A 12,123-nucleotide genomic window follows, 5' to 3' on the forward strand; every position below is an offset into this window, starting at 1 on the left:
CATATTCATTATCCTACTAATGAGTAATTAGGATGTTTCTAAATTTGTTTCTATTACAAATGATTCTCAGTATCATCCTTTTATGCACATTTCCTTGTGCACATCAATGAGAATTTATTTAGATTATAAACACCTAGAAGTGGCAGGGATGTCTTTGGTTTCCCTGGGTACTACTGATTTCTCTGTAAAATTGTCATGTGACTCTCAGCAGCAATATATGAGTTCCAGTTTCTCCAGATTCTCCCTGATACCTACTATTGTTAGGCTTCTAGAGTTTGCTGATATCGTGGATATGGAATGGGTAACTCATTCTTTCAATTCTTTTCAATTCTTTCAGGGAGCTTTGGCACGTTATTTATATTTATTCGCTTTTTGGGTTTTTTTCTTCTCTGAAGTGCCTGTTCATAAAGGTTTGTTCTAACACCAGTCTATTGGAATTTCAAAAGTATCCAATCTTAATTATGCAGACACATTACTTCTTTTTGAATGGGCTCAATATATTTTGTACTTTGAGTAGTTTTCCAAGGAATCATATTTACAGTTATATGTGGATATTTTAAGATTGGAAAGGACATTTGTGAGAGCTGAGCTCTTTCAAGGTGGAGAAAAATCAACTCTATGTACACAAGCTACTAAAAATAATGTTATTGACTGTTCTGTTCTATCCTACTGAAATTTTAACCATCTGCCTTATTTTTTCAGTATTCTCAATTTTTTTTCCCACCTCCTGTGTTTTCTTCCCAAGTTCCTCTACTTCTCTCAACAATATTGATCAATATTATTTTACATATACTCAACACATTCCAAAATCCACCAGCTTCATTTTCCTTTCTGGAAACATCCCTTTCAGAATCCTCTGTCCTCTTGTTCTAATACGCCCTTGTTGCATCCAGGCCTGCAGGGCGGCTGTCTCCTGGGACATCTCTTCACGCCTCTCCTGTGTTGGGTCCTGTGTCTTCAGCCCCATCCTTCCTCTTCTGTGGTATCTTCCTTTACTTAATGGAGCATATCTCTGAACTTTCCTAAGAAAAGGTATAATGAAAGCACATTTTTTCCCAAGTTAGTTAAAATGTCTTTTTCATTTCACGTATTCATTTTTGCTACTTTTACACTTGGTTTTTTATAACATATCTGGGCTTAGAATCCTAGGTCAAAATTATTTTCCTTCAGAATTCTGAAGGGTTTGATTCTTCCCCTTCCCTGCGTTGCTGTTGAGATGTCTGATGCTGTTCTGATTTTAATCCTATGTTTGTGACCTGCTCTTGCTTTTTGGAAACCTTTAGAATTGTCCGTTTACTCCTTCTTGGATGAATTCGATTACATGCCTTAGTGTGGCCTTTTGTTAAAAATCATTTTTACTAATTATTCATTAGTCTCTTTCAATCTAGAAATGTGTTTCCTTTCATCCTGAGATATTTTCTTCTTTAAAATAAATTGCTTCTTTTCAGTTTTATTTCACTAGAACTGTTTCCAGTTATAAATTGGACACCTTGGATCCTCTGGTTTTTCTGTTTTTTTTTTTTTTTTCCTTTTATTTCCATTTCTTCATGTTTTTGTTCTACTTTCTGGGAGATTTTCTTGTCCTTAACCTCCTACTATTCTACTGATTTTTTTTTTTAAATCAGCCAACATATATTTAATTTTTAAGAGATTTCCCTTATTCTCTTATCGCTCCTACTTTGTGGAATCTTGTGTGGTGGCTGAAATGTCTATTAAATATATCTTTGAAGATATTATGGTTTGTGATGTTTTCTTCAGCTTCCTGTGTTTCTCTTGTGTTCTGTTTTCAGGTTAGGTTTATCTCCATGTTTGTTCTAGGCGCTCTCCTTCCTAGTCATGCTGTACCTGCCATTGTGGCTTGGTGTGAAGATTGACTTTAATGTTTGACTGAAGGTCAAATAACGATAGGCTTAAAGATAGAAGCCCTATCATGCAGTTCTATCTTGACTACATTTTCAGTTTGAGGCTGCTGAGAAGACAAGAAATGAAATTTTAAGGTACTTTCTAAACATAAGAATTTCAGGGGGAGGTACCAAGATGGCGGAGTAGAGAGACTCACAGCTCGCCCTGTCCCACAAATACATCGAGAATTACACCTACAATCCTACTGAATCGCAAAGAACACCTGCTGAACTCTGGCAGAGTGTCTCTTGCTTCGAAATACAGGAGAATTCTCACAAAATCTGATAAACAACACATACATCCTGTATAGCACAGGGAACTATATTCAATATCTTGTAGTAACTCATGGTGAAAAAAATATGAAAACGAATATATTATATGTACAACTGAAGCATTATGCTGTACACCAGAAATTGACACAATATTGTAAACTGACTATACTTCAATAAAAATATATATACAAAAAAAAAAAAAGAATTTCAAATTGGCGATTCCCACAACTCTAATTAGAGAGAATTTTTGAATGACGTATTCACTAGTTCATTTGACAGTATCTATTGATACCTACTATTATTATGAACTGAAGTTGACTTTGATGTTGCTGGACTAGATGTGCTACTTTTAGTTCCTAATTCTTAAAAAAAAAATCACTTTTTAGCTTTATGTAAACTCAAAAGGCTAAAGAATAGGAAACTAAATTCCAAAAGAACCTTATCAATTCATTTTGGCCAAGGACAAATACACCTAGGGTATAAAATGAGATCTTTTCTGAATTACATTTCACTTAGGATATGTTAGCCTTTCTAGGCAAAAGCAAAGACCATACCTGAATCTGTATCATTTTTATGGATAGCTATAAACTCAAATGAACCTCATCTATTTTATGGAATAGGTTCATTGAATTGTGTATCTTTCTAAATAGACACGAACCCATACACAGCATTTGCCAATGACTTGTCATACAGTCACATTAAACTTGATATAAACACACTCGGCGTCCAGAAGAGGCATCTGATTTATTGCCGCAATGTTCTGTTTATATCAAACATACAAAAGCTTGGCTATTGGAATAATAGAGAAACCTTTAGAATTTTATATTCCAAATATATGGAAGACTATGGACTTTTAAAAAACTTATCATAGAATGTTTTAAACATATATACAAAAGTAGAGAGAATGATTTGATGACCTCCCAGCTTTAACGATTACCAGCACACAGCCAACCCTGGTTCATCAGTGCCTTTTCTTCTCTCCTCTCATGTCAGGCTTTCTTAAAGCAGATCCAGAACATCCCATCATTTCATCCAAAAATACTCCAGTATCTTTCTCTAAAAGATGCGCACTCTTTTTTATTTTTTTTTACATCACCACAGTATCATTTTTATACCTTGGATACCTTAACAATTTTTACTTAAAATCATACTGTCAGTACTTGCATTTCTTTGATTGTCTCAATATTTTCCCTTGGTTTGTTCAAAATGGGATCCAAATAATTTGATATATTGCATTTGGTTTGTATCTCTTAAAAGTCTCCTTTAATCTAAGGTTCCCTTGCCTTAAAAAAAATCTTACAAAAGATTTATAAATCTTGAAAAGACTGGGTTGTTTATGTGCTGAAAAGATATTTTTTCTGAAAAAATTATATTTTTCTTTTGAAAAATTTTCTGCGTTCTAGATTTTGCTGATTGCATCCATATGGTGTCATTTAACATAATCTTCTCTGGCTGTATTTCCTGTCAACTTGGGAATAGGTATTTGATGTTTGACTAGATACAGGCTTTATTTTTTGACATGAAAAATCTTCATAGATAGGGTTGTCTATTTCCTAAATAATATTAATGTTGTATATTTCCTGTGCATCCCATCAGGAGGCTTGCCATATCTGTTTCTCTTTTTGTGATATTAAGATTGATCCATGGATTCAGATGTTGTCAGCTTGATTCATCCATTATAAAGTTTGGGGGATGGTGGGTGTAGCTCTGTGGTAGAGCACGTGCTTGGCATGCATGAGGTCCTAGGTTCAATCCCCTCCCTCCAAAAAGTTCCCCATCAACTTTTCTCCTAATGGTGTTAGCAGCTATTGATGGTGATTACCCAAGTCCACTCTAGACATTATATACAGGGTTAAAAGCTTCTGACTTTGGAAAACCTCACCCATTTCCAGCTTCCCACCCCTGATTTATTCTGGCACCTTGGTCATTTACTGTCTGTCTTTCTAAGTCTACCAGAGATTGAGCATCGCTAGTGCACCCTTCCCCAGAGTGTGTTGCATAGAACATGACACTGCAAAGTACACTGTGAGAAAAATCTCCCCGAGTCTGGGGTTGTCCGCATAGAGTTTTTCCCTCTCAGAGGTTTATAGTGCAGGCGAGCCTGTTAAAGTTCTGAGGAATCTGCTAATAAAAAAACTTGATTAACCCAGAGTTTCATCAACTTGCTTGACCACGGTATTCTTTTATCATCAATACCTAGTAGTATCCTGTTCAGAGAAACACACTTCAAAATGCATCCCAAAGAAGAGAGGAAGGTGGCGGCACTCGCCCCGTCCTCCCGTGGGGCTTGCTGATACTGAGATCATGACTCCTTAACACGGGACTCTTCAGGGGAGAAAGAGTGTGAGAGCAAATCCGAGTTCAGACACCAGAGAGAACTGGCGTATCGTAACACATCTTGTGTTTGATTAATGACTAATGATCATAACACATCTTGTGTTAATATAATCATATCGTCATTGTACTGATTGCTTCAATTGCTGTGTTCCTTGTCATCATTACCTACGTAACCAACACAGATTATTTCCAATATGTTAATTACTAGTAAGAATATAAAGTCCAACTTTATTTTCTCTAACAGTCCCAACCTAAAAAGAAAAACTGTAAGTTTGGTTTCTTACATTACAAGTGTACACATGTACATCACGCATGCGTGTGTGCGTGCACACACACCCCTCCCCGCCCCAGAGCACACTTCAGGTCTTTTATTTCAGGTGCAGTATTGGTACATGAGGGGTAATAAAGGGAATCATCACACTGAGATTGTTGGCTTCAGATATCAACTCCAGATTGGTTTTTATGCCAGAGGCTCACTTTGTGGCTCACAATGGGAAGTGCAGTTGAGCAAAATTAGCGAGAGAGACCAATTTTCCTTTGCTCGGAGGACACCTTGAGCTTTGTGCAATAAATGTTTTCCATTAGAAGGAAAATGCTGTGCATTAAAGTTCCTGAGAAAAAAACCCAGTGATTGCCAGTAATGCCATCAGGAAACAATTTTGTAAATGTTTCACAGTATAAGCATGAATCAATCATTAAATAGGGCATACAAGTTATTTTGCAGACTTGGAACATTAATGACAATTTCTTTGGAGGTGGTGTTATTCTAGGAAAGTGTGAAGTTTGATTTCAGGAACATGCACAAGGGATACAGGAACAAGAAGTCTAAGTCAGAACACTTCGTTAAAATAAAGAAGAGCAGAGCCAAGACCCAGGAGACATGGAGCTCTGTTTTGTGAGGTTTGTTGGGGAGAATGGAATAGGATAAGACAGGAGGAGGGCTGAACAAGGCATCATCAGTGATTCCAACAGTAGACTCACTGTACTTTCTGTAGCTCTGCATTGCTGGCCGTTGGGGAGTGCTGAGCTGCTTTCAGACCTGGACAATGTTCAGACCTAGACAGCTAATGTTTATGATGGGAGTTCTTCTGGTGCTTTTAAATGGAAACAAAGCTTTTCTTTAAAAATTACCATGGCTTTAAAATGCTTTTCTATTCCAGAAAATCCAGAAGAAGGCAAAGACTAGATGAGTTAAATATGTAAAACTCTAGACACCTCTGTTCTTTACAACAAATGACTCTTAAGTTTGCTGTTCATAGAAGAGGAGACCAAGTTCAGATTTTGACCATTATTTGACTATGGCCGTTATTTGCACTAATTAAGTAACTTTCCAAATACTGTGCTTTAAGGACTGGGTGGGCTCAACTCAAATACATGTTTTTGGGAAGACAGAAAGTAGAAGGGTGGAACCTATGTCTGGAAATTACCCTAAAAACATTATTTTTAAAGTCAACCTAAGGTAGTAAATTTGCATTCCTTGGGCGTAGAGCACTTGAAAAAAATGTTTCCGTTTCTTGCACCCCTAGAATATTATTTGGTGCATTACTGCATTACTGAGCCAAAACACAGATGCAAAAATTCTCCTACAGTGTAAGAAGTTTAAGAGGCCTGAATGATGATTTCAGTTGGATCCTTCATGAACTGAAGCCCAGAGAGGGCAAATGACTTGCCCAAGTTTACATTTTATCTTGCAGTTTGAAAAATTTCATTCATATCTCACTTTTGGGGACACTTTGTTCACTCTTCATATGACACATGGTTGCATTTTATACCTTGAGTTTACAGTCTGGTCTTGAAAGTAACCAATTGTCCCATTGGCTCAAAAGCATGACCATGATGCTGAGCGGATGGAGGGGGCCCATGTTCCTTCCTGCCCTTCAGGAGCTGATCGCTGTGGTTGTATCATCCCAGATCCCGCATCCTCTTCTCTGATTGTTTGAAATTCCAAGAGCCGGTGCGCACAGTGTGAAAACGATAAATGCAAATCTCAACCATCAGGTTGCAGTGAAGGGCTAGAAATGGGGGGATTAGGGGGCTGTCTCTGGGTATCAGTGCCCCATGCAGCCTGTGGCCTGGGAATTCTCTGCCCCGTGTCCACAAGACAAATGCAGACACTTAGAATTTTTAGAAACTTCGTTAGAAGACTGACTTAGACTCTACAGTGCATCTAAAGAAATTTCCTGTGAAGGATGAAGTTTTAGGCTGTGAATAAAAGTTCAGCTAAATAGGAAAAAAAAAAAAAAAAAAAAAACCCTGCACCAAGATTCTGCTTCTCCACTTGGTTTAACTAGGCTTTTATGTGTTTCTGCTCATTCGTCCTTGTTTAAAGGTCAATAATGTTCATTCTGTTAAGTTTCCAGAGGGATGGTAAGGATCAAATTATTTCTTCTATGTCAACTAAGAGGGACAGTTGTGTTGAGACACTGGATTAAAAGGTTCTTTGTAGTCTGAAGTTTTGTTTCTTTATAATAGCACTTGGTTTTTAGTTGACCAAATTATGATTGTATTAATATTTCTTTGCTTATTAAAAAAAGAAGTATTCTCTTTTTATGTCCAGTAATTTACAACCATTTCGATCACAAATAAAAGTAGATGATTCATTTTACTCCCCAAGAATTCTGCTTTCTGAATCAGTGAGGTTTTATTTGAACAAATGTGTTTTCAGTTGAGTGTTCTCTACGATGGTCATACTCTCTAGGGTAAAAAGTGTGGAAAAAGGTGGGTGACCTTGAGAAATACACAATTGCTGTGCTGGAGTTCTTTCAGGGTTGAAATGGAGCAATAAAATCAGAAATCACAAGACGGTTTCTAATTTCAAAGCCAGACAGTCTGACCTCGCCTAAATAGTTCAGGTACAAACCAAGAAGGAACACGGAGAAGGAAATTGAGTTCCCCTCCAGGTGACACGCAGCCACAGCAACCTCCATTAATACATCTGGGGTTTCAGCCTCGGCCGTTCCTTCACTTTTGGGTCTAAGAGATATTTTTCTCCTGTATTTTTATTCTTATTTGAAGAAGTTCTGATGAAGCCTCTCTCTATATCCTCTTATACTCACACATAAATTAAAAATCCCCCCCCCCATGTTCATTCTTGGTTCTCTGTCCTCCTCAACTACAGCCTACAGTTTAAGACAAGAGAATGCTTTCTGCTGTGTATCGGGTTCTTCGGCTTTTTGAACAAGTCTTTGCTAGGAACCATTAAGGGGGCTTCCCCAACACCTAGCCTCACCAGTGTTTTGGATTCTTTGCTACATGTTTCATACCCAGGGGAAGGAAACTTACATGGATTAAGGGCTTCCATTGTGCCTGGCATTGTCACCAGCAGTTACCTCCCAGCCGCCGCATTCGATGGATGCTTGTCCATCCTCCATGCAGTGTCTCTTGCGCCCTGGTTGGACCTTCTGCTGACGAGGAGGCGGCACTGTGGTTGGCGGCTTGGGTGAACCATTCTCCAATCCGTTAGTATCTGCTAGATGGAAATTTTGAGGTGTGCTTCTGTTTTTCAGGTTGTATAATATTAAACATCAGTAGTAGTTTGGGAATATTTATTCTTAGAGGTGGAACGGTTTTATTCTAATGCCTGGGAAAAGGAGTTGAAAGTGTGAAAATGTGTGATAACCACAGACAGGCAAAGGACAGAGGACATTCTAGGTTGATTTATTTTACCGCGATAGTGAAATCATTGCCTGGGGGTTTTGGGGTTTACCTGATTCAATGAGGGAGTTTCCTAATTTTATAGTAATTACCATGTCAGTTGGGAGGAGCTCAGAATGTCTTTTTCTCTCTCTTTTTTGTAAGTGACTCTTTAAAATGTGGTCCTTAGGAAGGAGGATAACTGTTAAACATCCAGGGTCTCTTAATTCAGCAAAGATGGTCAAGCCATTTCCAGCACAAGGAGAAATGGGGATCATGAGAATCTTGAGCAGATGGGCAAATGGCAATGGCCCTCTGAGTTCAAACCTAGACTCCTTCCTGGCTGTGTGATGGGCAAAAGTGTAACTGGCCTGAGCCTCGGTTTCCCAACCTGTACTTTGTGAGTTACAGTATTTTGAGGCTTAGAGAGACGATGACTGTAGAAGACCTGGAACACTCTATACGTGGTGGTACTTAGAGGCATCTTCCAGAGTTATGTTTCTAGTATCAGAGTGAGTTCCCGGTATTTGAGGTACAGGATTTGGAATGAGGGTCAGGAGAATCATCACCCCAGTGTCAATGGATATCTGAGGTGTCTGAGATGGCCTAAACCTTTGAGCAAAGCTGTGGAGTGCAGCACCCCCTCCCCCTACTCTCTCTTCCTCCAAGTGTCCTCTCAGCTTCTCAGGCGAGGCACAGGTCAGCCCCTCCCGGTGACTGGTGTCTACTCCCTGTGGAGGCAGTGGTGGAAGGAAGAATAGTGGGGAAGCCACGTCCCTGAAGGTGGAGCCTTGTGAGGACTTTGGGCTCTTCATTCCTGCCAGGCTTTGCTACCTGCCTCCCTAATAACTGAAGAGCCTTGTCAGGAGGGTCAGAGTTACAAGTGTTTTTGTCATCAGCATGCCAGCTGTTCTGTGTATCCATCTAAATGATAGAGGCTTTGAATAAAATGTGGCCAGGATTATAATGGCCTCTTGTTAATGACTGAAAGAAAGAGCAGGTGGCCCTCAGGGCTCTCCATCTTCCCACCTGGGTATCCACATGTCCTCTGCTTCCTGCTCCAGCTGAAGCTGGTTGTTTGTAACTTTGCCACAGAGCCAAGCTTCAGGGATGGTGGTCCACGGAACAACGTGGAGAACGTGGTCTGCAGCAGGAACCTTGCTTTTCCCCCAAATCACAAGCCACCTTTGCCTTCCCTTTAAACCATGTATTAGAAGGTTTTTACCAGAAAAGAAGAAAACAGACTATGCCCTGCTGTTGCTAGGTAACCAGAAAAAAAACAAAAAAAAAAACAAAGCCAGTCAGTTGATACTGGAACGGTTTCCCCCCGGAACCTGGCTACTCTTGCAAAATGATTCATGTGGTGTTAACAGATTTGTATACTGATGGGGCTGGAGGGTCTCCAGCCTTCATCTCCTTTCTCCTGGCCCCTTACTGCCCATCAGTAAAACTCCAGGTACATTATCTGAGTCTTCAGGTCAGTTCTTGACTTTGAGATATTCTGAGGGAGGATGCTGTGCAGATGCAAATGCAGCTGATTGCACAGAGCTAGGGGAGATACTGTATTTCTCAGACGTGGAACCACCTTTAAAACTAACTGGGCACCCCTTTCTCAGCAGTCCCAGTGTTCTAACAGCCCACAACTGGTGACGTCTTTATTCATTTGATGTTTCCCTGGGAGTATTTTGTAAAGTTTATCTTTAGCCATAGGAGACATTTGTACACATAACCGAACATTGTAATATTTTTGATTAAGGCATTAGGTATGCATTTTGTTCCTTCCTCACTGGACTCTGTCATTCTCTCTGCGGCTGGCTCTATGGCCGTGGCATTTCCCAGCCTTAGGGGGGTCTGCCTGAGTGTCACCTGCCTTGTGGGTCTCAAGCTGACTCTTCTGTGACCTGTGCTGTCTTGTCTTTTGCAGATTTGGACATCTCTCAGACTGAATACCCACCCCTTAGCGACTCCAATCCACACGGCCCTCAGCTGCAGACATTTATAGCAGAAGCAAAGCTCAGTCTACAGAGAGTGACCAGCCCAGATGGGGAATCTGGAGATGGAGCAGAAGAAAATATTGTTTACCTCTAACTGTGTTGTTATGTTTCCAAACAAAACAAAACACTGGTGTTTTCAGGAGAAATTTCTTTTTCCTTTTCCTGATGTGTGTGTGACTGCGTCCACATTGCTTTAGGAGTAATATTTAACGTTTCGTGCAAGTTCATTTGGGGGCATGAGTCTAATAATTAAATTATTGAAAGCAGCTGTTTGTAATGATCATTCACTTACCACACCTAATTTCAGATTTCTGGAGGAGAAATTAACTTAAGTAAGCAAAAATATTTTCCAAGTTGTTAGGACCCTAAGTTTCCATGTTATATTTTCTACTGGATCATCTGCTTTTCAAAGTGTCCTTTAAAATCTTGACGAAGCAGTTCGGACAGAAAGAGTGACATTCATGTTGGGCAAACTTTCGCCATCATAGCAGCTAATTAAGGAGAGTGACTTCAGTGCTCTCAGACATCGAAGGGGTCACACCTGGTGGTGATCTGTTACAGTCACCATGCAACCAAGGTGTCCAGTCTGGACATCTGCCCTGACCGGGCAGCCACTCTGCTGTGGACACAGTCTGGACTCAGGACCTGGGCCAGAGGTTTTTCAGATACACTTTCTTGGTCCTAAGGCTTGTCGGCTTTCAAGCCACAGTTCAGCATCATCCATCATTCAACACAGCCCAGAGGCAAAGCCGCAACAAGTCGGTTTGGATGTAAACTTGGCTACTAACGTGAAACTTCAGTAGTGCACGCCCGTGCTCCTGGTGGCTGGCCTGTCCCCGCCGGCCCCGGGAGCACCAGCGGCCTCCACTCCCTGGAAGGAGCGCCGCGCTGCAGCTAGTTAAGGACAAAAACTGCTCTCCGGTGAAGCTTGTTTGAAGCTTGTTGCCTGTATGTGCTTTTCCACAGAGGAAAACCGGTACATCTTGCCTTCAGGGTAATACGGGTCTCTCTGTGAGAAAATAAAGGGGGAAATGCTTTCAGGTGGTTCTTCAGAAATATCTGTATGTGTTTTGGTCAGTGTCAATAAATACCTTTTACCTCACTATTTTACTTTGAAATTTTAAAATTGTGTGGAACTGTAATAAAATACACATTTCATACTCAAATGCAACCTCCCTTTATTAAAAATGAAAATAAAGGAGGAATACTAAGTTCACCCAGACTTGCCGTCCTTACCAGGAGGGAGCTGTGATCAGAAGGGAAAAATATTCACCCAGCTCCCATTGCTTGTTTTTTCCCTAAAGTTGCCAGTTGGATAACTATTTTCACTTGAGCAAGTCAAATCTTAGTTTTAAAGAAAGCCTTTTTGGGAGAGGGGCACCCCCTTTTTTTTTTTGACTTGCTGCTTCTGGCCATTTGGGTCACAATCATATTAACACATTCAGAGACAAATCTTCACAGAATGGATATAGCTCATTAAAATGTTAATCAATCATTTCATCTCCAAAATGAACTCCTCAATTATAAGATGCATCTTCTCTTCCTAAAGACTTCGAGACAGAAGGCTCTATCTTCCCTCTCTCTCAGTAATGTCTATTCCAGAATCCTCTATCCCTCAAATAAAAAGCACATAGATATTTCAGTCCAAATCCTTGCTCCAATAACTATAAATATCTTTCCCTTTTTCCTGACAGCAGATATGGAAATTAACCATGTGTGAAAATAGGTAGAGATGTTCTAAATCCCCGTGGAGTTCTTTAAGAACATGTGTGCTCAGTTGATTTTCAAGTCCTGCGAACTCTGGGGCTTTGTGTAGCCACCCTGTGGAAGGCCTTGGCATCTTTTGTTATGTCTCTGTTCATAGGTTCTTCCTGGTAACTTTAATATTTAATTTTATGTCTTTTCAATTAAAACAACTAAGTCTCAAAGGTTTTTTGATAAGTTCTTCCGTTTTACTTTGTCCTCACTATTTAATGAGCTCAGAT

The 12,123-nt window shown here is 39.9% G+C and overlaps 1 protein-coding gene across 2 annotated transcripts in view; it reads left to right on the plus strand.

Moving 5' to 3' along the window:
• Window positions 1–11,354, plus strand: part of ARHGEF28 (Rho guanine nucleotide exchange factor 28) — a 276,974-nt gene extending 265,620 nt beyond the window's left edge. For both annotated transcript variants that reach the window (XM_031446715.2, XM_064481524.1), the window contains one exon: window positions 10,069–11,354. In XM_031446715.2, the coding sequence (XP_031302575.2) occupies window positions 10,069–10,232 (164 nt within the window). In that variant the 3' untranslated portion in view covers window positions 10,233–11,354. The remainder of the gene's footprint in view (window positions 1–10,068) is intronic.
• Window positions 11,355–12,123: the final 769 nt, after the last annotated feature.

The sequence above is a fragment of the Camelus dromedarius genome, chromosome 3 (assembly GCF_036321535.1).
Source record: "Camelus dromedarius isolate mCamDro1 chromosome 3, mCamDro1.pat, whole genome shotgun sequence".
Classification (NCBI taxonomy): domain Eukaryota; kingdom Metazoa; phylum Chordata; class Mammalia; order Artiodactyla; family Camelidae; genus Camelus; species Camelus dromedarius.